We start from the raw sequence: 23,057 nt of genomic DNA, 5'->3' as shown, positions 1-23,057 counted from the left end.
ACTGGTGCCTGCGCTGCATCTGCTCGGCTGCTTCCCTCAGAGACAGGGCTCCGTTCATTCATGCGGTCTCCCTCCTCCAGCTGGGCAATCAGCTGGTCCTTGGTGCGTCTCCCTGGGTGCAGCCCCCTCTGCTTGCACAGCTCTAGCAGGTCACACTTGCGCCGCTTGGCATACATCTTCCTGCTGACCACTCACAGGCCGGGGTGCTCGCCGCTCCCCACGGTTTCCAGGGGGACCCCTAGTGCATCAGCCCTTCTTGAGGTCACCACCTCTCTGCCAGGGTCGAGCTGCAGACTCCTCCGCCCCTGGGACCGCTCGCTGCAATCCCCCGGGGGACCCTGTTACTGCAAAGTCCTTCTCACTGGGCACACACTCCCAGGGGTTAACCACCCCTTCGTTTTACTGCTCCCCAGTCACTTACTGCAGGAAGCGCCGTCCACGGGGTGCAGTATATCCCACCGCTGCCACCAGTTGTCACGGAGTGTGGGGGAGTCCGGCCCTGCACCCCTCTTCCTGGGACCCACAGTGACTCTCGGCCAGCCAGTAAAACAGAAGGTTTATTGGACAACAGGAACACAGGTTACAGCAGAGCTTGCAGGCACAGTCAGGACCCCTCCACCGAGTCCTTCTGGGCTTTCAGGGTGCTTGGATCCTAGCTAGGATACCCTGAATTCCGCCCACACAGCCCCAAGCCCAAACTCCAACTGCTTCCCTCCTGCCACTCCCTTCCTTTGTCCCCTTCCCGGGCAAAGGTGTTGACCTTTCCCCTCCCTTACCTAGCTCAGGTTACAGGCTCTGGCATCGTCCATCTCCTAAAGTCCTCCCCTGCTCTCCCACTTCCCACACAGACAGTCCCTACTGCATCACAGTGGGGAAGAACTGGGTCTTGCAATTACATCTTAAGAGAATTCTGTTGAGGAGCTCAGGCTGCATTTACTCCTGTACAGCTGTGTTGGCTCTGCAGGGCTAGCACGGGATAGAAGGTTACAACGACTGTCACTAAAAGCAGCTGGAACAACACTGGAGGTCCGCAGGAACATACACGTGAAGTTAGACGGTGCTAGGTTTTTAGCCCCACTCGTCAGAACCTTGACAGCTGTTCAGGAGGGTTCAATGGGGCTCATGGAGCAGCCAAAGAGGTACATTTTCAGCCTGGCCTCCGTGGCTTTCCCTGTCCTTTGGAAAAGGCCTTGCACCCACTGCATTCAGAGTGATGCAAGATTCCCCTAGATAGAAGAGGCACTGACTGCATCCAGCACCAAGAGGAAGACACAGGGGACAAGCTCTCAGGTAAGAAGTACACGTTAAAAGAATGAGACGTTTATTTTGAAGGGGCACGGTCAAGATAACAAAAAAGTCACAAATTCTCGCTGAATAGCATTTACCGATTATCTTTAGCTATACCACACAAGATCCCTTCAAGGGGCTGATGGAAACCCTACTTGTCTATCTGCCAGCTTGCTTGCTCTGGGTATTTGACAGGACTTGGAGTATGGCGCATCTCAGCATCCTCTTTGATCCATCAACCAGGGCAGCCACCATCACTTGCTTCTCTGCTTCCCCCCCGCACCAACAAGCACCTCTTCCAGGCTGCCCCCTATGCATGGAACACACTCCCCTAATCAACAGCCCCTTCCCCTGGCCTTCAGTTCCCTTCTTCGCCCATCTCTGCTGTGATGCCCACTGGAAAGCTGTCTAATGTTACTGGCTAGGCAGCTGCTCAGTTAGTGATCTACCTGTTTCTCTCATTCACTTGTATTATTTAATTTAAAGATAATATAAAGATTCTTTAATTTAAATTAAATAATATAAGTGAATGAGAGAAACTGGGCTACCCTGGGCTAGTAGAGGGGACTTTGGCTTCCTATTACTTGTTACCATCACCCTCACCTTCCATCCAGAGCGTTCTGCACCCATCTGTCACATCGTGCCTGGTTTGGATGTAAACTCTCTCGAGCAGAGAGAGCCTTTTATTTTATGACTATACAGCGCCAAGCGCAATGGAGCCCTGAGGACAGTCGGCGCTTCTGGGTGCTACTGTCACACAAACAATACAATAATCAACAGGCAAATGTGATCGTAAAACCCCCAACACTGGCTGAGAGACACTCTAGAGCAGTCGTCAAATATAAATCTGCTTCTAACACATTGTTTGAAACTGGCTCACTACCAAGATGAAGGTGCTGCTTTAAATCTCCATTCACTAGAGGTTATTCCCACCTCCCTGCCATGAGGCCTTCCATCAGCTGTTCCTCCCGTCGCCGCAATCCCAGCCAGTGATTTCATCTCTTCACCTGCGAAGGCCTGTTGTGGGGGACAGCTGCTTTTGCCATGGGCCCCACACAGAGCCCCAGTAGCTCCATAGGCTCTTGGAGGTGCTGACTATACAGAAGGGGAGAGTCTCATACTGAGCCACACAAGGATCCAACAGGCAACAGGCATCAAAAGATCCCCCTCTCTCATCCAGCCAGCCATCACCCCAACTCTCACCTCACTCTCCTGCTGACTGGGAACAACGGCAAAGCCCAGATGTCTCTGAGACAGGGAACAGAAGAACTCACCTGAAGCTGCATGACCACGTAATTAAATTTCTCATTCCTTCCACAGCCGATAAATCTGCAAACATGGTCTTTCCCTGCAGGGAAATACAAACATACAGAATATAATATAAGAAACCAGACCCAGCTTCTGCAGAGAAAGAGCTTCACAGCCAACATCTAGTCAGCCTTAAAAGACTGAACCGTTTATCTTAAAAGAGGAATAAGTGTAAACTCAATAGCAGTTTACATAGTAAGGAGGAAGAATGGTATTAGGGAAGATTGACTGGGCCAGTCAATGAACTGAAGAGTCTCAAATTTCCTACCCCATGTACTTAGCCTCTGGAACTCACAGCTACTGGATACCACTGAAGCCAAGAGCTCAGCAGGAGTCAAACAGGAACAGGACATTGAACTAACAACAATAGCTAGAATTAGAATAGTAAATGCTCCAGATTAAACCTTCAAGGCCAAAGCTGCTAGCCACCCACCGACACCACAGCCTGTGTCCCATAACCACAAGGAGGTTGTAGTGAGCCTGAGTGGTCTCCCTCCAACCGGGAGGGGGAGGAAGCATTAGACGCTCTTTGGAGGGCGGAGCCTAGATCATCCCGCCCCCCTCACCAGAAGTACCGGGGTGGGGCTGGAAGTATAAAAGGTCGGCCTGGCAGCTCAGTTTGGGGAGAGCCTACAATGGAGGAGGACACTTGGCCTATTCTCCAAAGGCCCCGAAAGGAACCTGCGCCTGGCTGGTCCCGATTCTCCGGTGCGGACAAGGACTGGCCTGGAGTGCCCACTGCCGTTTACCCCCGAAGAGCCGGAAGAGACCTGGAGGCCGAAGGTACCAAACCCTGGTGTCATCTTGGGCTCAGTGCAACTAGCAATCTCTGGCTCCTCCCATCAAGAGACTTTTCTCACCTATAAACAGTCTGTTTCTGGAATCCTTCCCCAGTTCCTCCCCTGAGTTACTCCTTTCAGCCTCCCTCAAGCAGGCGTGCCCAGAACTCCTCTTTGGAGCTGGGTTGTATTTGTTAGTGCCTCACGCTCTCCTTAGACAGGAGTGTCTCCAGCTCTCCTGGCTGGAGCTGGGTTCTGCTAATCACATCCTCTGGCCCTTCTGAAGCAGGAGCCCCAGCTCCTCTTGGGAGCTGAGTTGTGGGTTAGCCAGCTTGGGGCCTTCACCAGCTTCTCCCTCAGCTGGACCCTTCTCTTTAACTAGCTAGCTGGCTTTCAGGGTGCTTAACAGGTCACACTTGAGGGAGGAGGCAGCTTTACACTGGGCTCCTTCTCCCAGCTGGTCAGGCAAGAGAGGAGTCCTGCCCTGCCCTCTCTGCAAGGCTCCTGGCCCCAGGCCCTTAAAGGAACAGTAAGTGCCTTTCTTCCCAAACACCTCTTACTCCCGGGATGGCTTCCTCTCACCCAGCCATTCCCAGATCTTTGTGTATATAGTCAGATTTTTCAAACTTTTAAAGGGCCATGCCACCTGATGGGGTGGGCTAACCATTAGGCTCTATTACCCTTAAGGGGAGACTACCTCATCATACGGTCTCAGCTGGTATCATCCACAAATTTTACAAGCATACTCTTCACTCCATTATCCAAGTCATCAATGAAAATATTGAATTGCACCAGACCCTGAAGAAATACTTCCTTTTATTTGTTTTAAACCTGCTGCCTATTAATTTCATTTGGTGACCCCTAGTTCTTGTGTTATGAGGAGTAAATAACACTTCCTTATCTACTTTCTCCACACCAGTCATGATTTTATAGACCTCCATCATATCCCCCCTTAGTCATCTTTTTTCCAAGCTGAAAAATCCCAGTCTTGTTAATCTCTCCTCCTATGGCAGCTGGTCCAACCCCCCTAATCATTTTTGTTGCCCTTTTCTGAACCTTTTCCAATTACAATAGATCTTTTTTGAGATGAGGCGACCACATCTGCACGCAGTGTTCAAGGTGTGGTCATACCATGGATTTATATAGAGGCAATAGGGTATTTTCTGTCTTATCTTCTTCTCACTTTTCAGCTCCAGCAGGCACCAGATAGACAGACTGGTTTCTGTTCAGGAGAAGCCCCTAGGAAAGGCATGGCGCCAGTGCCTGGCCAGCCAGCCTGCTTGTGCTTGGTGGGAGCAAGGGTTACAGCAGGCATGGCTTGGGACATGGGCAACTATGCTGCCCATCGGACTATCAGAATTCCGGAGCAGCACGAATACAACCCTGGTGGGGACCAGCGTTCCCTCTAATTTTTTAGATCCACGTGCGGAATGAATTTTGTTATGTGCATCAATATGGAGGTGATGTGTGGCGGGGGGCGGCTCAGGGGTGGGAGGGCTCTGACTGGGAGTGCAGGCTCTGGGGTGGGGCCGGGGATGAGGGGTTTGGGGTGCAGAAGGAGGTTCAGGGGTGGGGCACAGGGTGGGGGGGTGCAGGCTTCAGCTGGTGGTGGGGCCGGGAATGAGGGGTTAGGGGTGCAGGAGGAAGTTCAGGGGTGCGGCAGAGATTGGGGTATGGGAGTGGGCTCCTGCTGGCGATGGGGCTGGGAATGAGGGGTTAGGGGTGCAGGAGGAAGTTCAGGGGTGCGGCAGAGATTGGGGTATGGGAGTGGGCTCCTGCTGGGGATGGGGCCGGGAATGAGGGGTTTGGGGTGCAGGCTGCCCCATGGCTATGGCGGGGAGAGAGAGGACTCCCCCCAGCCCCTCTCTCACCACAGCAGCCCGGGGCCCGGGGAGAAGCACCTCATCCCAGCTGTGCAGCTCTGAGGCTGGGGGAGGGGCGCCTCTCCCCATCTGCATGGCCCTTAATAGCCTGCTGCACAGCCGCACAGCTTAGAGGGAACTTAGCTGGGGACCCCAGGATCTTCTCTCTCCATGGCCAGGAAGATGATGTCCAGGCAAGGAGACTGTCATGCTCTCCTCTAAGGCTGGAGAGAAAGATCCCACCTTGGAGATCAGAGCAGGAGAGGAGCCAAGCACAGTTTAGAGCAGAAGGGAAGAAGACCCCAGGAAGTCAGCAGGTGCCTTTGTTTCGTCAGAGTGCAGCTGTCACGGGGCGGTACCGGAACCATTTTCCTGGTAGATAAGGTAACTGCCAACTCCCAAACAGAGCACGGCAGACAACGGCAAACAAGGCGAGCTCAGCACGGCGCATTCTGAATCCCCTTCCATCCATCCCTCACCCAGCCCCTTCGACACCAGGGACACGCAGCGCACGCTTGGTAAGAACAGAGATTTATTCGGCCCCACAAAAAGGCTCTGCAAAGGGATGAGAACGGAATTACATGGAGCCAAGACTGCAGCATTCTCCACTAATGAAAGCAACACAGGTACGGCAGCGAACAGCATCGCGAATGGCAACCAGACTGCTATCTGGGAACAAATGGGCAAACCGCGGAAGGGCTCTCCTGTGTCAGGACATCCCCAGCTCTGCCTCCCCCTGCAGTGAGCAGGGAACAGGCAATGCACCACCGCTCGGTGCCTGCTGCCATCAGATCATGATGCAATCAGACCACAGCATGGCTATGACAGACAGTCTGCACCTCACACAACTGTTCAATATTCAGAAGATCCCTGCACTGCAGAGTAAAACCAATCAGAGGCCTATGGAATGAGATTGTTAAACGGAGCCAAAGGAATGGACAGGGGAAATGCCACAGTGAACTCTGGGAGCTTGTAAATATGTGAGCAGGCATCCTGCGGCGTGAGGTCAAGGAGAAGCACACATGGATCCCCGCTTCACACAGCTGCAGGCTGCAGCAGCACAGACAGGGAGCCCAGCACACGGCATACATGGCATGCACACACATGTACACTCCTACCCGCAGCTCTCGCTGAGCATCCGTCCCACCTCTTCCTACAGAGCAAGCCTGGAGCTCTGAGCAACACCCCCTCAGAATCCCCAAGCCGCAGTCCCAGGGAGATTCAGACGTTTCCTTCTCTGCACAAAGGATGGCAGAGTGACATTTTACAAAGGGATGTTCTCAAAGTGACTGTCTCCACTGCAGCAGGGCCCCACCCAGCAACGGCTCAGCTTTCAGCACAGTGCTTGATCCAACAGTTTACAACAGCTCCTCCCCGCAGGAGCACAGAGAAGGGCAAAGGGGATAAATCCATTGGGGTTACACATGGCATATAGCTAAAGTGAAGTGAAGATTGCTACCACCAGGGTCAGATTAAAGCACAGGTACTCAAGACATGTGCAAACCCTAAACAGAGCAACAACAAACCCCAGACATTTAACAAAGTCAGGAAACAGAGATAAGGTAAGGCTTCTCACATACCCCCCACAAACAACCTTAACTCTGCCCCTGCAGGAATGCCCCAAGGGACTCAGTACTGTAACTTTCCATAACAAACGCTGCCATTTTGTAAGTGTCCCATCTGCTCTGGAAAGTGACAGCCAAGTATCATGACACCGAGCAGCCCTGTCTCCCTCTGCCAGCATTCCAAAGCAGGCGCAGAGGTTCAGGAAATGAGGAAAGTCAACTCCTCTCGCAGTCACAGGGGCCATCCTGACAAATGAGAAAAAGAAAACTCTGCTCCTTCCTTTCCTTCGTTATACATGCCCATCGCAAACTCTGGAGGGCAGCTTCACTGGGACCATTCCCCGGTCCAGGGGCAGGGAACTCACCCTGACCCACTCCCCAGAGCCAGGCTCTGTGCATGTGGGAGGAAGGGAACTAGCAAGGGGACCACAAGAGGTGATCCTTCCCTTTGCAACTCCGGACTTCTCCATGCCCTCCCCTACCCACGGCTGATGGCCATCTGGGTCTGACACCGACTCATCTTCGCTGGGCAGAAGCCTGGTCCTGTAAAGCAATACACATGCCTGTGCCATACTGAAGTCCAATCCAGACTAATGAGTAGCTGTGTCAACCCTGCCCTGTAACCTGGGGTACCCTTTACAATGTCTCACTGCTCACAAACAGCCTCCAACCGGTAAGTCACTCCCAGCTAGGGAGTCTCTGTGTGCTGCCGCCAGCCAGCCACACCTTGGCTCTTACCAGCCTTAAAAATGACCCCAAACACTCCCAGTCCCAGATTTTCCCCCAGGAGCATATGCCCTGCACTGCCCAGCCCTCTCCTTGGCAGTATGGAGATACTTTGTTTTTCCTTTAAAGGAATACTATGGTAACAACTTGCTACCCCAAATAGAGTTAACCAGACATTTTAACGTGAACACACTGGATTAGATAATACACGAAACAAGTTTATTAGCTACAAAGAGAGAGATTTGAAATGAGCACAAGTAATGAGGCATAAAAGCCAGAAATGATTACAAGAAAAATAAAGATAAAACGTTTACTGATGCCTAACTTGACAAATTACATTAGATTCTTTAGGCCAGACCACTCCCTGAGTCCAGTGGCTGCTTCCTTCGTCTCTTCAAATGCAGTGAATGCGATGGGCAGGGAGAGAGAGGGGGGTGTCTTGGGGTGTTTGTCCCTCCTTTTTACAGTTTCAGTCCCTCTCCTGAAAAACATTTCCAGCTGAGACCCAGGCGCCAAAGAGTCTACGTGGAAGGATGTTCCCTGCTGGTTTTTTACCTGTTTGCACTTCCTTTGTCTTCTCTTCCTGCTTGAGGACTCTGTTTACTGCTTAAATGCAAGTTAAGCAGAACACACCTTCTTTTGTTTAGGACAGACCTGTTTGCCAACCTCTGTTTGGGCAGGGCGCTGGGACTTGGAACATGTGCTAATAAGACCATGCAAGGGAATCGTATAACTTCCCACACAATGTTGCTGCACATATTTTACCAGGACGATACTGACCAGCCAATTGTGAGTTTTCAAATGTTGCCTTACAAGGCATACTCTGTACAAAGATTATTACAGTAGTGTGAGGAAGTGAACACAGGGGTGTACTCTGTCACAGTGCCACAGTGGTTTATGGTACTAAGTGAAGACAGGGAGGAGGAGAAAGGCACCACCCATGCCATACAGCACATCTGCCAGGGAATGGGGATGAATTCACATGAAGACTGACCTCCCAACCCTGGGTCAACTTGCAGTCACCCATGTCAGTAGTAAGATTTGCTTGCACACATGACAAGGAGTGCAGAAGATGGAAGACAATGCCACAGACGTGCAAGGCCCCTTGCTGATCTCCCAATGGGCACCCTTCTGCTTCTTGGGCAAGCTGGTTTTTACTTTCATTTACTATTGTGTACCATCTGTGTGTCTACCCTCCTTTGCTTCAGTGCAGTGATACCACCACTGGCTGCTGCTCTGCTGCCAGGTCCCAGGCAGCCATGGGGGACCCTGCACTACTCTGTGGGTGAGGTGGGAGAAGCCACAGCATCACCGTCTGTATGGAGATCCACACTCACTACCTCAGCAGGCTGCACAAAGTCCGGCTGCCTGGGAGGCTGCGAGTCGAGCAGGAGATTGAGAAGGCACCTTCTCTGAAGGACTGGGGGAAGCAGATGAATGGCTCTCAACCCTCCTTATACAGTCTGAGTGATGCCTAAGTAAATCCAAGGGGAACAGGCAGGTGCAACCCCACCAGGAATGCCATGGGGAATTCCCTCTAGATGGAACAGTTGGTGGGCCTTGTAAGGCCCAGTGGATCTAGGGGTGGGCTGTCAGAGTGGATGAGCTTCAAAATCTGTTCCAGATGGTGTTGAGGCCAGCTCAGACAACCCCCAGAGCCACAACAAAGGGGAAAAATCCAGCTCTGAAGAGGGTGACCACTCAAATTAGGCAGAGATGGGGGAAGGAGGATGGGGAGGTCAGACCAGGCTGGACAGAGCCTGGAACCAGAGATCCCTCATGTCTAGGAGAGGTAGGGAGAGTCCAAGGAGACACTGATGCTGGATGGTCACAGCCAGGCTCCAACGTTTCTCCTTGGATCCGAGCACTGAACATGCTGCCAGCAATCAGAGGGCCATGAAGCCTGGTGGTAGACCTGTCGCATCCATCATGGTCCTGGAATCTCGAGATGCTGTGGAACCCTTTGGCACTGGAGCGTCATACCCAGGCCTGTCTTCTACTGCAGTAAGGACCAGGAGAGGCTGCTGCCTGCACTGAGGAGCCCTGAGTTCTGACCCACAGTACCTCTATCTCGAGCAGAACTGACCCAGAGGGGGAACTTGCCTCACCCCGGGTCCTGGTTCCAGATCAAGAAGTAGGTGTCAGTTTGGGCAGAAGAGCCTTTCCCCTGGCCCCCTAAAGTGGGGCTGAGAGCCAAGGACAGGGCCTTATGGTTCCCACAAAGGCCTTCCCTCAAAACTCAAGGGCCAGTAGGTCTCCTCCTGTAGGAGTGGTGCCTATAGGAGATTCTGTCTGCTCCGCCTGGCCTTGGGGCAAGGCCCTATGGAGAGAACTGTGCTTCCCCTAGGCAGGCAAAGTAGAGGGTGTGATCTCCTCACAGGCAGCCCCCTGCTCAGAGTCAGGCAGATGGGCTACGGGATCCCAGCAACAGCACTGAGAGTCCTGAGGAATGCACTGACATCACCGATACCACTGGAACCTTCCTCATGACTGTGCAGGTACAGATACGGGCACTAGAGAGTGCTGCTAAAACGGGAGAGCTGCACTGGGGCTGCGCACTGCCATCAGGCCCCTCTCACACCCTTGTGTCTGGAGAGCGAGAGGCTGTGAGGGGGAGCGTGTAGGCATTGAAGGGGCTACAGGACACCACCTACTAGTGTGAATGTGCAGAAGCCTCCCCAAGAACCACCATGTGGCTGGCAGCACAGCATCCCAGCTATAATACCATATCCATCCTAGACAGCCCACCTCTATTGCCTTCCCCTCAATGACTCCTGGTGTACATCCATTAACAAATCCTGAGCCTGCTTCCTCCTCTCCCCACTGGGCTGTCACCAGCTCCATGTCGCCAGCCCCTACCCCATCCTCCTGTCCTCTCCACTGCTGCCTCTTGCCTGGTCTGTCCCCAGTGCCAGGCTGCCAGGCGTCACTATGGACACCGGGAAAAGCAGCAGGACAGTAACACCGCTTTGCATCACTAGGCACAATTTAAAATCTTTCTAAAACAGTCCACCAACCCCCTACAACTCAGCCCCTTCCTGTCCCCCACCCCTTCACATAACTGTCAGAAATGACAGTCCGTGCCACGTGAGCATTCAAGGATTTCCCTCCCTGCTTTGCATCAATAACTCAATCACAGCCTCTCCATTCATTCACAATTGTCCAAATCTCTTGATTACTTTTCTTCAGCCACATTACCCCGCGGAATTCCACACCCCTGTTCGTTTACTGGAGTGCATTCTCCCCCGGATATATCTGTGAAAGCCCCTGTAAGCCCTCTGTCAGCGCCATTTCAGCCTGCCTCCTCTACTGACCTTTCTGCTTCCCTCTCAAGCCTTAACTCAGTTTGCTTCCTTTCTTCCCCCTTTTCAGCAGTGGCATTTCCCCTGCCTGGTCCCTCATGACACCACACTGGCCGCTGCTTGCCCCTCGTGCTTTCTTTCACATGGATTGCTTTCCACACTGCTCCCTGCTGCGCTGTGGTAGCAGCCGCCTCCCCAGCCAGACATAGTCACCTCTTCCCCGTTAGCTTCAGGGCCGTTGCAAGTGCATAACTGAGGGTAGAACTGGACTCAGGGTTTAATTCCTTATCATTTACTGTACTGAAATCTCAGACCCTTGCCCATGCCACCAGACTGTATGCAGACCTCACCCAGCCTGGGATTCACAGATTCATAGACTCCAGGACTGGAAGGGACCTCGAGAGGTCATCGAGTCCAGTCCCCTGCCCTCATGGCAGGACCAAATACTGTCTAGACCATCCCTGATAGACATTTATCTAACCTACTCTTCAATATCTCCAGAGATGGAGATTCCACAACCTCCCTAGGTAATTTATTCCAGTGTTTAACTACCCTGACAGTTAGGAACTTTTTCCTAATGTCCAACCTAAATCTCCCTTGCTGCAGTTTAAGCCCATTGTGTCTTGTTCTATCATTAGAGGCTAAGGTGAACAAGTTTTCTCCCTCCTCCTGATGACACCCTCTTAGATACCCGAAAACTCCTGTCATGCCCCCTCTCGGTCTTCTCTTTTCCAAACTAAATAAACCCAATTCCTTCAGCCTTCCTTCATAGGTCATGTTCTCAAGACCTTTAATCATTCTTGTTGCTCTTCTCTGGACCCTCTCCAATTTCTCCACATCTTTCTTGAAATGTGGTGCCCAGAACTGGACACAATACTCCAGTTGAGGCCTAACCAGCGCTGAGTAGAGCAAAAGAATGACTTCTCGTGTCTTGTTTACAACACACCTGTTAATGCATCCCAGAATCATGTTTGCTTTTTTTGCAACAGTATCACACTGTTGACTCATATTTAGCTTGTGGTCCACTATGACCCCTAGATCTCTTTCTGCCATACTCCTTCCTAGACAGTCTCTTCCCATTCTGTATGTGTGATGGGTGCTACCAAGCTTGCTTATCCTCCTGACATGATCACTCAGACTCCCCTTGGCGGCCCAGAGTGGCGTCTCCTCTGGCTGGACTCTCTCTATTTTTGGGAACACTGTGTTCAGTTGTATTTGTTACCTAGACGCCAGACGGCCCTTCTCCCAAGAGAAGCTGTGGGAGAGGGACTGGGATCTGGAAGGCATTTCAAGGTCTTTCCTTAGGATTGTTCAGTCCGGAGGTGAGGAGTGGTGGGCGGCTCCCCTCCCTGACAACTTGGCAACAGCTCCGCTGTCCAACCCAGCAGACTTCGGGGGAGCTGCCAGGGGCACAGGGGTGTGTGCACCAGGCACTTTGCCTCTGCCCCAGCTTTGAAGCCCTGCCACTTAGCAGCATCGTTCTGCCTCTCCACTGCCCCAGGCCCGCCTTGGGAGCAGAGGGTCTTCACAGTCCTGAGTGGACTCTGCCAAAGATACCACCACTCCCAAAAACACTCCCACAGGGACTCCCCAGTCCCGGCCCTCCTACCGCTGCCCAGGTGCAGGGGCAGGGACATGATGTGGAGGGAGCTGAGCTGACCTGCCTTCCCAAGGACATTAAAGCACTCCATTAACAGAGGAGTGAGCTGTTCTGAGTGTGGTCTGTGGACTGATGTAGGGGCTGGCCATGGGCAGAGGCTGGGTGGGGCACCGTGAAGCACTTGTTGTTACGCACAGCCTGTTGGAACCAGACACAGAATAGAGAGATCTCTTGCAAGTTCCTTAAGCACTGAGGCCCAGCTCCACAAAGGGACTTAGACACCTGAGTCCCAGGTTAGGTGCCACTGAGATCTCCAAGGCCCTCACTTGGCTGCCACCTACCCCTGTAGGTGCCTAAGTTCACTCAGTGCCTAAACGTTCAGGGTGAAAGTTCCCTCTGCCCCTGCCTCTGGGCACATGCTCTGCTGCCTCCTGTTAGGCATCCAGGCCCCTATCTCCCGCCTAAGCCCCACTGCGATTCACAAACCAGGGAAGGCAGGTGGAGGAGCACTTATCTCACCTTTGAGGCCAGATCCACTCGGTGTCCTCTGATCATGCTTACCGAACTGGATCCCACTCAAAACCCGGCCAAGGAGGTGGGGGTGCTCACCTGATAACTTTTAGCCAAGCAGAGCACTCACCTGGGATGTCAGAGACCGAGGTTCCCTGCCTGATGGGGGAGAAGGGATTTAAATAGGGGTTTCCCCCTCCCAAGGGAGTGCTCTAACCACAGGGCTACGGGATAGTCTGATGTGGGGCTCCTGCTGAAGTGTTTTACTTTGGATAAATAATTAGTGAGACACTGGAGCAGGGAGACTTCTCACAGGTGTATGGCCTAGCCCTACCAGGCTACAGAGTAATTCCCTCACTCACTCTCTCCCCCCAACACACCCATCCCATCCTCTGTATTCTCAGAGATGATTTTTTCTGCCACAAAGGTATGATTTGCAAACCCAAGTGATACAGTGGTTGCAGACTCACTCACGCAGGGGGTCTCAAAGTGGGGGGCGTGACCCCTCAGGGTCACAACGTGATTACATGGGGGTTGTGAGCTCTCAGCTCTGTGGGGCTGATAGCCCCAAGCCCCCATTAAATTAAATTATCCCCCCCCATTTTTAATTTACAAGGGGGGGTCACACTCAGAGGCTTGCTGTGTGAAAGGGGTCACCAGTACAAAAAGTTTGAAAACCACTGTGCTAGAGCGTTTAACAAAAGGCAGAGTCTAGCTGAGCACTGGTGGTGAGTTTAGTACCTAGGGGGGTTATCAATATTTGTAGCTGTGTGGTGTGTTCAGTTCAGTTTTTAAGGGTCCCAGTTACTGAGTCTGGGCTGGGAGACTGTGACTTGAAGGGCTGAGCTTCCCAGCCAGAGTGTGGGCGGGGCACGAGGAAGCTCTTGTGATTGTTATGCACAGCCAGGTGGAGGTGGACACAGAGTAAAGCAGAGCTCTTGCCAGTTCCTGCACACCACACCGAGGTCCTTGGAAGCTGGTGCAGAATTCCTCATTCCCCCCTTCCCTGGCCATGGCAGTCTGTTGCCAATACCACTGACGGTTTATTGCTGGCGTCCTTACCCAAAGTACTTCTCCCCCAAACTCTATGGTACCAAATTGTGTCTCACTGGCCTAGTAAATCTTTACGAGCTGCAGGGCAGCCCTTCCACCTCAACCCCCTCTTCTCTGTATGCAAACACACATTAGTACATTCACTCTCACCTTCCTCTCCCTATCAGCCCTGGGGCAGGCCAACTCCATCGCCAGTTTAATGTGTAGAGTGGAACTGAGGCTGTAGCCAAGCTAACAGAAACCTCCTATCAGTCCCTGCTGACTTACAAACTTTGCTAACTTTCTCCGTACAAAGCTGGGCCTGACCCCCTCGTTTATCGTGCCAGACTAGCACTGTAAAGCAATCTTAGTCTAAATGAGGCGCCATCTCTTTAAAGGGAGTCAGTATAATGCAGACAGTCACCTGCCATCAGAGCAGGCTGCAGCAGTCTGACTCCAAAACCTTCCTCCACACTAGCCAAGCCTCGCACCTCTGAGGCCACCAACATCAGCCAGTTACTTGTTCTCTGCCCAGTCCCCTACCTCTGCCCTTAGTGCTGTCACTTTTCGTTCAGCAGCACCTGGAATTCCCTACACTCCTCAGCATGGGTTTGGTCATCACCACCACTGCTCTGGCGCTTTGGGAGACAGCAGCCCAGTCTTCTCTCTCTATCTTGGTCAGACATCTTAGGCCTCATTCCTCACTGTGTAATCAGGGTCACCCACCTCCTCCACCTCTCAGGTTCACCCCTTTCCCTGCTGTTCTCACAGCCTATTGGGGCACGTTAACCATCAGTGCCTAAACTCAGCTCATCTACTTCCAGGGGTGCAAGTTCAGTGAGCAAGATAGTGGCCACTGTGATTATGCCTATACAGCAACGACATATCACAGCTGGCCTGTGCCAACTGACCCGAGCTAGTGGGGCTCAGGCTGCGGAGCTGTTTCATTGCTGTGTAGACTTCTGGGCTCGGGCTGGAACCCAGGACCTTGAGAGGTGGAAGGGTCCCAGAGCCCAGGCTCCAGCCGGAGCTCAGAAGTCCTCACAGCAATGAAAATAGTCCAGCAGCCCAAACCGCCTGGCACAGGCCAGCTGTGGGTTTTTCTTTGCTGTGTAGACGTACCCTGTGTGCAGGCCTTGCATGAACAATGGAAGAAAACAGAAGTAAGGAAACAGAGATTAACAGTGCACAAAGCGTGAATTCACAAGTGGCCTTGTAAATAATACATAGCTAGTAGAGAAATGATAAGTAAGGTCATGCATGATAAACTCACAGATGCACTGTTGCTGACCAGTACATAGTGCAGCATAAGGATAGTTCATGATGTGTACAGGGATTGGGTCACAAAATCAATAAGCCAATTGTCAAGCATGTGATACAATGCAGAATGTGATGCGCATGTGCTAGTCTGTTTAGAATAGGCATATAACCTGATTTGCAGAGCGGTACTTTGGAGTTGTGGTGCCCCTCAATTCACCATGCCCCACCTGAGCCTGATCACATCACGTGTGGCTCTCCATGAAATGCCAGCAAAGACACCTCAGCAACGAGTCTAGATTCCAGCCAAGTGTTGGATTCCAGAGAGCTGCAGGAAATGTTCTCCCAGAACTGGAAGACGCACTCTGGATAAGACGAGTGGAAAAGGTCTGAGGGAATCCCAACATTTTGTGCCAGGATCCACTTGTCTAAAGCAGGTAAAATACCTTCAGTGATGAGTCCAGAGTAAACCTGGGATTTCCCTGTCCGGTAATGCACCCCTTTGTGTTAGGCAGCAAGGCTCACGGTAAGGGAAATGAAACTGAAAGGGTTAAAGTATGGAGAAGCCAGTACCTCACTGGAGGGTTGGATTAAATCCAAGGGCAGACCCTTTGGACTCCCCAGAAAAGTGACAGGAGACTGGGAACGAGTGGAAAAATGGAACTCCAGTAAGTGGAGCAGCATTTTAAAAATAATAAGAAAAAAAACATGTTCTCTCCTAAGAAAAATTCCGTAAGCTAAGAGAAATAGAGAGCGGTAATTTAGCTATCTATGGAAAAGAATTACTAGCAGGACACAGCAAAGGTCTCTTGAATGTCACTGGAGCTTTAAAGAATAAGACCCATGGACAAACATGGAGGAGCAGCAATTGTAGCTAAAGAATATGTGCAAAAAAACTACAAAGATAAGCTCAAAGCCTGCAAGAAAAATCACTGCGAAATGTGTCACTTTGAGAGATAGGTAAGTGATTTAAGGAAAAGGTCTGGGCAGTTATAAAGGAAGGATTGCACCATTTAACACTGCATAGCTCAGAGGGAACTAAATCGTTGGATTGTGGAGGTGTTACAAAGTGGAAGTAGAAGTGTTAAAAGTAGAAGTGTTCAAAAGTTTAATAATAAAACCCAGTTATGTCAGTACAACTCTGGATAGTCACGACTGGTGGAACCCTCAGTCAATGATACAAGAGGACAGGTGGTGATTACTGATATGTTTTTGTCTCCAGGAGCCTTTAACAGCCACTCTGAAGGAAAATGAACCCTTTTCTCCAAGTAATGGTCTGTAAATAATAAAGTATAAATGACTGCTGCAGGCAGGCAGACAAGATCATTTGACTATGGACTATTTAGTCAAAATGATTGAAACAGAAATAGGGATTTCTATATGGCTTCACTGCTTCTGAGTGTACTAGTGTGTCTGTAACCTGGATACAGTTGTGTAGAAAAATAATTTAGAGCAACACCAGGGGCGCTGATCAGCCCAAACAACAGATTGTAAGGGGAAAAAATGGAGGAAACATGTAGCAAGTTAAAACAGAAATACTGCCAGCCGGAAAAGAAAAACTGGAAGTGTTACAATTAGCTTACTAACGTCTCAGACAGCTGAGACATGGAAGGAAAATAAGGGAGTAAAAACAGCTGCAAAATAAAATGTGGCTAGGATACAGCAGTTATCAGAGCCCAGGCCAAAAGAGTTCGCCTGTGCAAAGCTTAAATATACAAATCGAATTGCAGTTTAGAAATGTGATGGCATCTGCTCATAATTTGCCATTTACAAAGGGAAGACAGCAGGCGTGTAAAACCATTTTAGGAAAGAAGAAGGTTCAGAGGCTCAGCTGGCAAGGCTAAGCCGAGCAAATTTAAAATATTTATTTGGTCTCAAACTGTTTGCAGCACAGCAAGGGACTGCAGATTTTTTTAAAAAACTGTTTAAAAAGGAAATGTAAAACGTAAGCATGAAATAAATTGGCTTTTAAAAGATTCCACTACAAATCTAGCTAAATCTTTCATTCAGAGTTGCAAAGCTGACTCAAACTCTGTTGGGGCAGCAGCCAACATCTCCTGGCAGCCTTAACTTTGGTCGTTAACATGTTGGGCACCTCAATGCTTTTATAATGATTTAATATTTTTAAAAAATTTGGTTATAAACTTTAACTATAAATTAATACATGAAAATAGGGACTCAAAGGGTGGCCAGAACAAGGATAGACGCTGGATCTCTTTTTCAGTAATAAAGCAACAGCTGAAACAGTGGCAGAAAAATATTAATAATGTATTATACACCTCTACTCCGATATAATGCGACTTGATATAACATGAATTCAGATATAATGCCGCAAAGCAGCGCTCCGGGGGGAGGGGGCTGCGCACTCCAGCGGATCAAAGCAAGTTTGATATAATGCAGTAAGATTTTTTTGGCTCCCAAGGACAGCGTTATATCGGGGTGGAAGTGTATATATAATTAAATTGACATCACTAGTATAATGTTATGGCAAGTGAAAAACGGAAATGACTTATGAAAGCAGTAAGCATTCCTATGGAACATGCAGTGTATACAGTGACAGGGGTAAAAGAAGTGTGAACGTGGTATTTAATTCAAATCCTATGTGTTTTGAAACCAACCCAGAGCCAAGGAAAATCAGTGAAGCCCAGCCACCGTTGGAAAGTGCCACCCAAATCCTGTTTTCTTTTAACAGGTTATTAATTATGGATGATGGAGCAACTTCGACTAATGCCCTGCCCATTCACAAACATGGCAACATTTCCTGTTGAAAACTGTATTCAAAAGTCTTGTTTAACTGTGGTGTAAAAAAATTCCCCTAAAGGAATAAACACAAGAACTATATGGTAGAGTTTTGTAAGACAAAACAAACAAAACAAAACAGATTAAAGTGTCTTAGACTGCAAACAGGTCCATCATTTAGGGTTAAAATCTACCAGGGGAAATATTGTACAGAAATGTTCAATTTCATTATGTGTCAGTGTTATTGAATTTTACAAATTAGCAGTTACCTAAAGGATTGTGCCCACTGACGGTTGGGGCAATATGATTAAGAACTGCTGAAAGGACTTTCTGAACACCAGTGTCTACCTTAGAATGGTGTAAACTGTCCAAGGGGGAGCAGCAACTACAACAAAAGACACTTAATAAGACTAGCACAAGAACCGGACTGTTTCCAACTGACATGTCACTGAAACCCAGCTGACACTACGATGCTGTGGGAATGTGACCAAGCATTTTGACAGAAGATAGCCACAAACATCTCACATCCACTGAATGAGCAAAACCAAGAATTCATTAAGCTTTGTTAGCTGTATATAATATACATGATATTGTAATGGCTTTCAAGGAAGTACAGGATTGAATCCCTGTGCTTCACCAGAGTGCAGTGCGGGGGATACATGCTATACAAAGTAAGACCAGCCTTAAGTAATATGCAACAAGAAAGCTTGCCCTGTTTTATTGCCACAGAAAAGTTAAATGTGCAGTACGAGAGAGAGGACACCAGTTGGTTCCGGATAAGGAAATTAACAAAGACCCAATACCATGAAGTTAAATGTGAAGTCACTGTAGCACATGTGGTGTGGAAGGAGTTTGTTTTGCCTCCTCAAATATTGTTGCAAACAAATGACAAGGTCTGGAAAGCCCCAGACTTGTTCTGTTGTTGGAACCTGAGAGACACATAGCCCACGTCCAGACTAACCCGCGGCATCGGCGGGTTAAAATCGATTGCTCGGGGATCGATATATCGCGTCTAGTCTGGATGCGATGTATCGATCCCCGAGCGCGCTTACATCGATTCCGGAACTCCATCAACCCGAACGGAGTTCCGGAATCGACACGGAGAGCCGTGGACATCGATGCTGTGCCGTCTGGACGGGTGAGTACCTCGATTTTAGAAATTCGACTTCAGCTACGTTATTGACGTAGCTGAAGTTGCATATCTAAAATCGATTTTAATACCCTAGTCTGGACGTGGCCTAAGAGGTGTCATGTCTTACAGACAGGGTCACCAGCATGTGGGTTCACTCTGCGGGGCACAGTCTACAGATCACACAATATGGTTGAGACAATGGGAAGTTGGTGCTGTAAAATCTACATATGCTGGGAATGGCGAGTGTTGTATGGTGGCTGATGGGGATCACTTCCGGTATGGGCCCAGGGAATGTGCTGAATTTGTTATGGTGATAGATAAAAACACAATATACAAACTGTTAGGGGATATAGTAAGTAAAATATAGGGAAAGTTAAAACTGTAGAAGGATGCTTTAAAAGTAGGGTGACCATATTTCCCTATGCTGAATACAGGACACCTGGTAAAATTACTCATATTCAAGCAAGTTCAGCGGCAATCAATCAGAACTATGCAGTACAAACGTTCAAATTAACATCAAGTTGACTGAGCCTCCGTTAAAAAGAAATACTGCGTAGCTGGATTCTTTTTATTTGCCTTTTTATCTTTAAGGCTTTAGGGTTCACACAGGGAGGGGTGACATGCACACTCAACCTCCCCACACACACACAGGGAGAGGTGACACACACATACACACAGTCCTGCAAACCTCTCCCGCACGGGGGGGAGAGGTGTGACCGACTGACCTTCCTTCCCCTCCCTGCCTGGCGCCCTCCGCCCACCATGCCTGGCTAGGCCCCTGGGAAGGACCCACCTCTTCCAGTACCTGATGCCACTTCTTCCCGAGGCAACAAATGGGGGGGCACGCAGGGTCACATGTCCCCCCTCCTCAGATTTCTGCCAGGGTTCACACTAGAATGTGGCCAGCAGCAGCCTTTCGGCACTGTGCGGGAGGGAAGGGATGGGAGCTGCTTCCAGCCACAGTGGAGAGGGGCAGTGGAGGGATGACCTGGCCTGTGTGCCCCGTGGCTGGAAGCAGTTTGTCCCTTCTTGCCCGCACAGTGTCGAAAGGCAGTTAACACCTCTAGGCTGCTGCTGGCCACTGACATAACCCAGCTACCTCCTGTCCCTCCTGGATATAGCGTGGGCAAGAAGGGCTTAAGCCCTAAGGATGCATTGTGCACCAAGGCCCAGGGACCCTGACTGCAGGGACTTCAGTGAACCCGCCCAGAGATGTGGCTCAGCAGGGGAGGGTGCCTAGGGGACGGAGCAGCTCCATGCTCCCTGGGGGCAGACCCAAGGGGTGAGGGGTGAAAAGGGTGCTAAACCCCTGCCCAGAGGGCTGCTGTGAAGCTGCAGGTTTGTAGCATGAACAGGTTGGAAATTGCTTCCCACCACTCCAGAGATTAGCTGAGAGGCGGGAAGGCTTCCCTGTTCCAGTACCGTGCAGGGCTTTGGCACATGCAGGGTCGGCTCCTCTGAGCCATAGGGTCTTGGGCTTTCCAGGGGTGCCTGCCCAGCCAGATGCAGTGGGGGAAGGAAGGAAGGAAGGAAGGAGCCTGCTGGCCAGGCTGTTGGTGAGCTGAGAGCTCTGACCAGGGGCTGGTTCTCTGCACAGTGCTGGGAGCGGGATGTGCCCCGCTGGGGGGGGGGGGGAGGATATGGAGGAGCAGTGGGGGTAGGGAGGGTGAAGAGGCAAAGCAGCGTGAGGACAGTGAGAGGGGAAGCATGTAAATGGCCACTGTGTGGCACCTACCCGCACTCATCAGCCAGAAATGGGACGAGGGCGGGGCCCTGCGGACCAAAAGCCAGCACACAGCGGGGGCTGCACTGAGAGACCAGCAGGGGGAGCAGCTTTCCCTACATGTTGCATCTTCACCCCACCACCAGCCTTACACACCCACTCTAATCGTCGGCCACTGGACCCCCCAGTGCTGACCGCTGGTGGCTGGCTGGCTGGCTGGCGAGCTGGGATCCAGCCAGCAGCAGGATCCGCCAGTACCGATGGAGGGGAGACAGAAAATACTGCACAATTGGCCTGTTTTTAAGAAAAAGTCGGGACACCTGCAGGAGGGCTTAAATATGGGACTGTCCCTTCAAAAATGGGACATCTGGTCACTTTATTTAAAAGCAGTATTCCTGGATCTTAAAATCCCTGTTAGTACTAGTTAGGTATTCAAGGCTACTGCATGTGCTATATGCAGTAACAGCCTTGTAATTCATTTGGCTTAGGGAACAGAAGAACTAAACCCAGGGGTTAGTAAGACACTTTGGAACCGTTGATACCCATCACCCAGCTCATAACCAAACAGTATCATGAGATAGGCACCTCCACTGCAGGAGCAGTTAACCCTTTGTGGGCTATGAAGAGTAGGAAGCCTCCACCCTGTAGTTCAGACAGTCAGTGTACTTTTAACAGTTGTACAGTAACCAACACTGCTGTACTAAAACAGAAACAAAAGGAGTGGAAATGCAGGCCTTGCGTGAACAGTGGAACAAAACAGAAGTAAGGAAACAGAGCTTAACAATGCACAAAACATGAATTCACAAGTGGCCTTATAAATCATCTGTAGCTAGTAAATAACAAGTCAGCAGAAGAGTCACGTGTGACCAGCTTGCAGCTTTGCTAACTAGCACATCTTGCAGCGTGTGGACAGGTCATGATCTATGCAGGGATTGGTTGATAAAAATCAGTAAGCCAATCATAAAGCGTGTGATACAATGTAGAATGTCATGCTCGTGTGTTACTCTGTTTTAGACTAGGTATATAAGCTGATTTATAATTATGTACTTCAGACTTGAGGTTCACCCTAACCCACCCTGCCACACCTGAGCCTGCTCACCTCAGGTACAGCTTCATGAAATGCCCATAAAGAAACTTCAGTGACAAGTCTGGATTCCAGAGACCTGGAGGAAATGTTCTCCCAGAACTGGACACGGTGCTCTGGATAAGCTGAGTGGAAGAGGTCTCAGACTCTGGAAGCCCAACGCTATGCAGAGCATAACAGAGCTCTGTGCTGAAAAGCTGAATGTCACAAACACACTCTCAGCTAGACCGTAGGAGAAGCTTAGAGAGAGTACGAGCCAACTTGGCCTCCAACCCTGGCCATGGCAGGGCAATTGAAAGATCACACACACTTGCTGGAGAAGAGATCAGTTGGTTACCAGTTCATTTCCATCTTACCTTGCAGCTTCTTCAGGACAGCCACCTCCATCTTAAGGACCTGCTTGGGCTGCTGGGCTGACTCCACTTTCAGGGCCACATTCTCACGGGTTAGAAGATCCATTGCCTCATAAATCTCACCGAAACCACCACCACCAATCTTCTTCAGCTAAACAGAACACAAAAGCAGGGATTAGCACAAATGGACGAGACCGCATCTGTCCATTTACCATCACACAGCAGGAAGGAGCAGGGCACCAGCCTCTTCACTGCGCAGGGAGGTACTGGGCCCATTCCCCAGGCTGCCTGTGACATGACCACCTGTCACAATCAGGACATGAGTGGTCTGAGCTAGTGGTCAAAGCAGGAGTTAGGAGAGTCAGGCCAGGTCGGATACCAGGAGGTCAGAGGACAAACCGAGAATCGAGTGCCTGGATGCAGGTTACCAAGAGATCAGAACCAGGAAACAAACTTGAGAGCTGAACAACAGAACTGTGGTTTCTGTTTGTCAGAAGCTGGGAATGGGCCACAGAGAATGAATCACTTGACAGTTACCTGTTCCATTTATTCTCTCTGGAGCACCTGGCATTGGCCACTGTCGGAAGACAGGATACTGGGCTAGATGGACCTTTGGTCTGACACAGTGTGGCGGCCATTCTTATGTTCTTAATGACAACCAGAGTCAGGCCAGGTTGGGATACAAGGGAGTCAAGCCAGGGGAGCAGGAGCACAAGCAACACATTCTCCCAGGGCCAAGCAGATCCCAGCTGTATGGACAACTTCCTGTTCCTGTGCTGGGTTTATAAAGAAGCTGTG

General features: G+C 50.4%; 1 protein-coding gene across 3 annotated transcripts in view; it reads right to left on the bottom strand.

Moving 5' to 3' along the window:
- TTBK1 (tau tubulin kinase 1) overlaps positions 1 to 23,057 on the bottom strand; it is a 154,488-nt gene that overhangs the window by 78,412 nt on the left and 53,019 nt on the right. For all 3 annotated transcript variants that reach the window (XM_050951172.1, XM_050951170.1, XM_050951173.1), the window contains exons 3-4: positions 22,263 to 22,410; positions 2,562 to 2,635 (exon numbers count right to left, since the gene is read on the bottom strand). In XM_050951172.1, the coding sequence (XP_050807129.1) occupies positions 2,562 to 2,635; positions 22,263 to 22,410 (222 nt within the window). The remainder of the gene's footprint in view (positions 1 to 2,561; positions 2,636 to 22,262; positions 22,411 to 23,057) is intronic.

This window comes from Gopherus flavomarginatus, chromosome 4 (assembly GCF_025201925.1).
Source record: "Gopherus flavomarginatus isolate rGopFla2 chromosome 4, rGopFla2.mat.asm, whole genome shotgun sequence".
Taxonomy (NCBI): domain Eukaryota; kingdom Metazoa; phylum Chordata; order Testudines; family Testudinidae; genus Gopherus; species Gopherus flavomarginatus.
The sequence above is the reverse complement of the archived record's forward strand: the minus strand, read 5'-3'. Positions and strand labels throughout refer to the sequence as shown.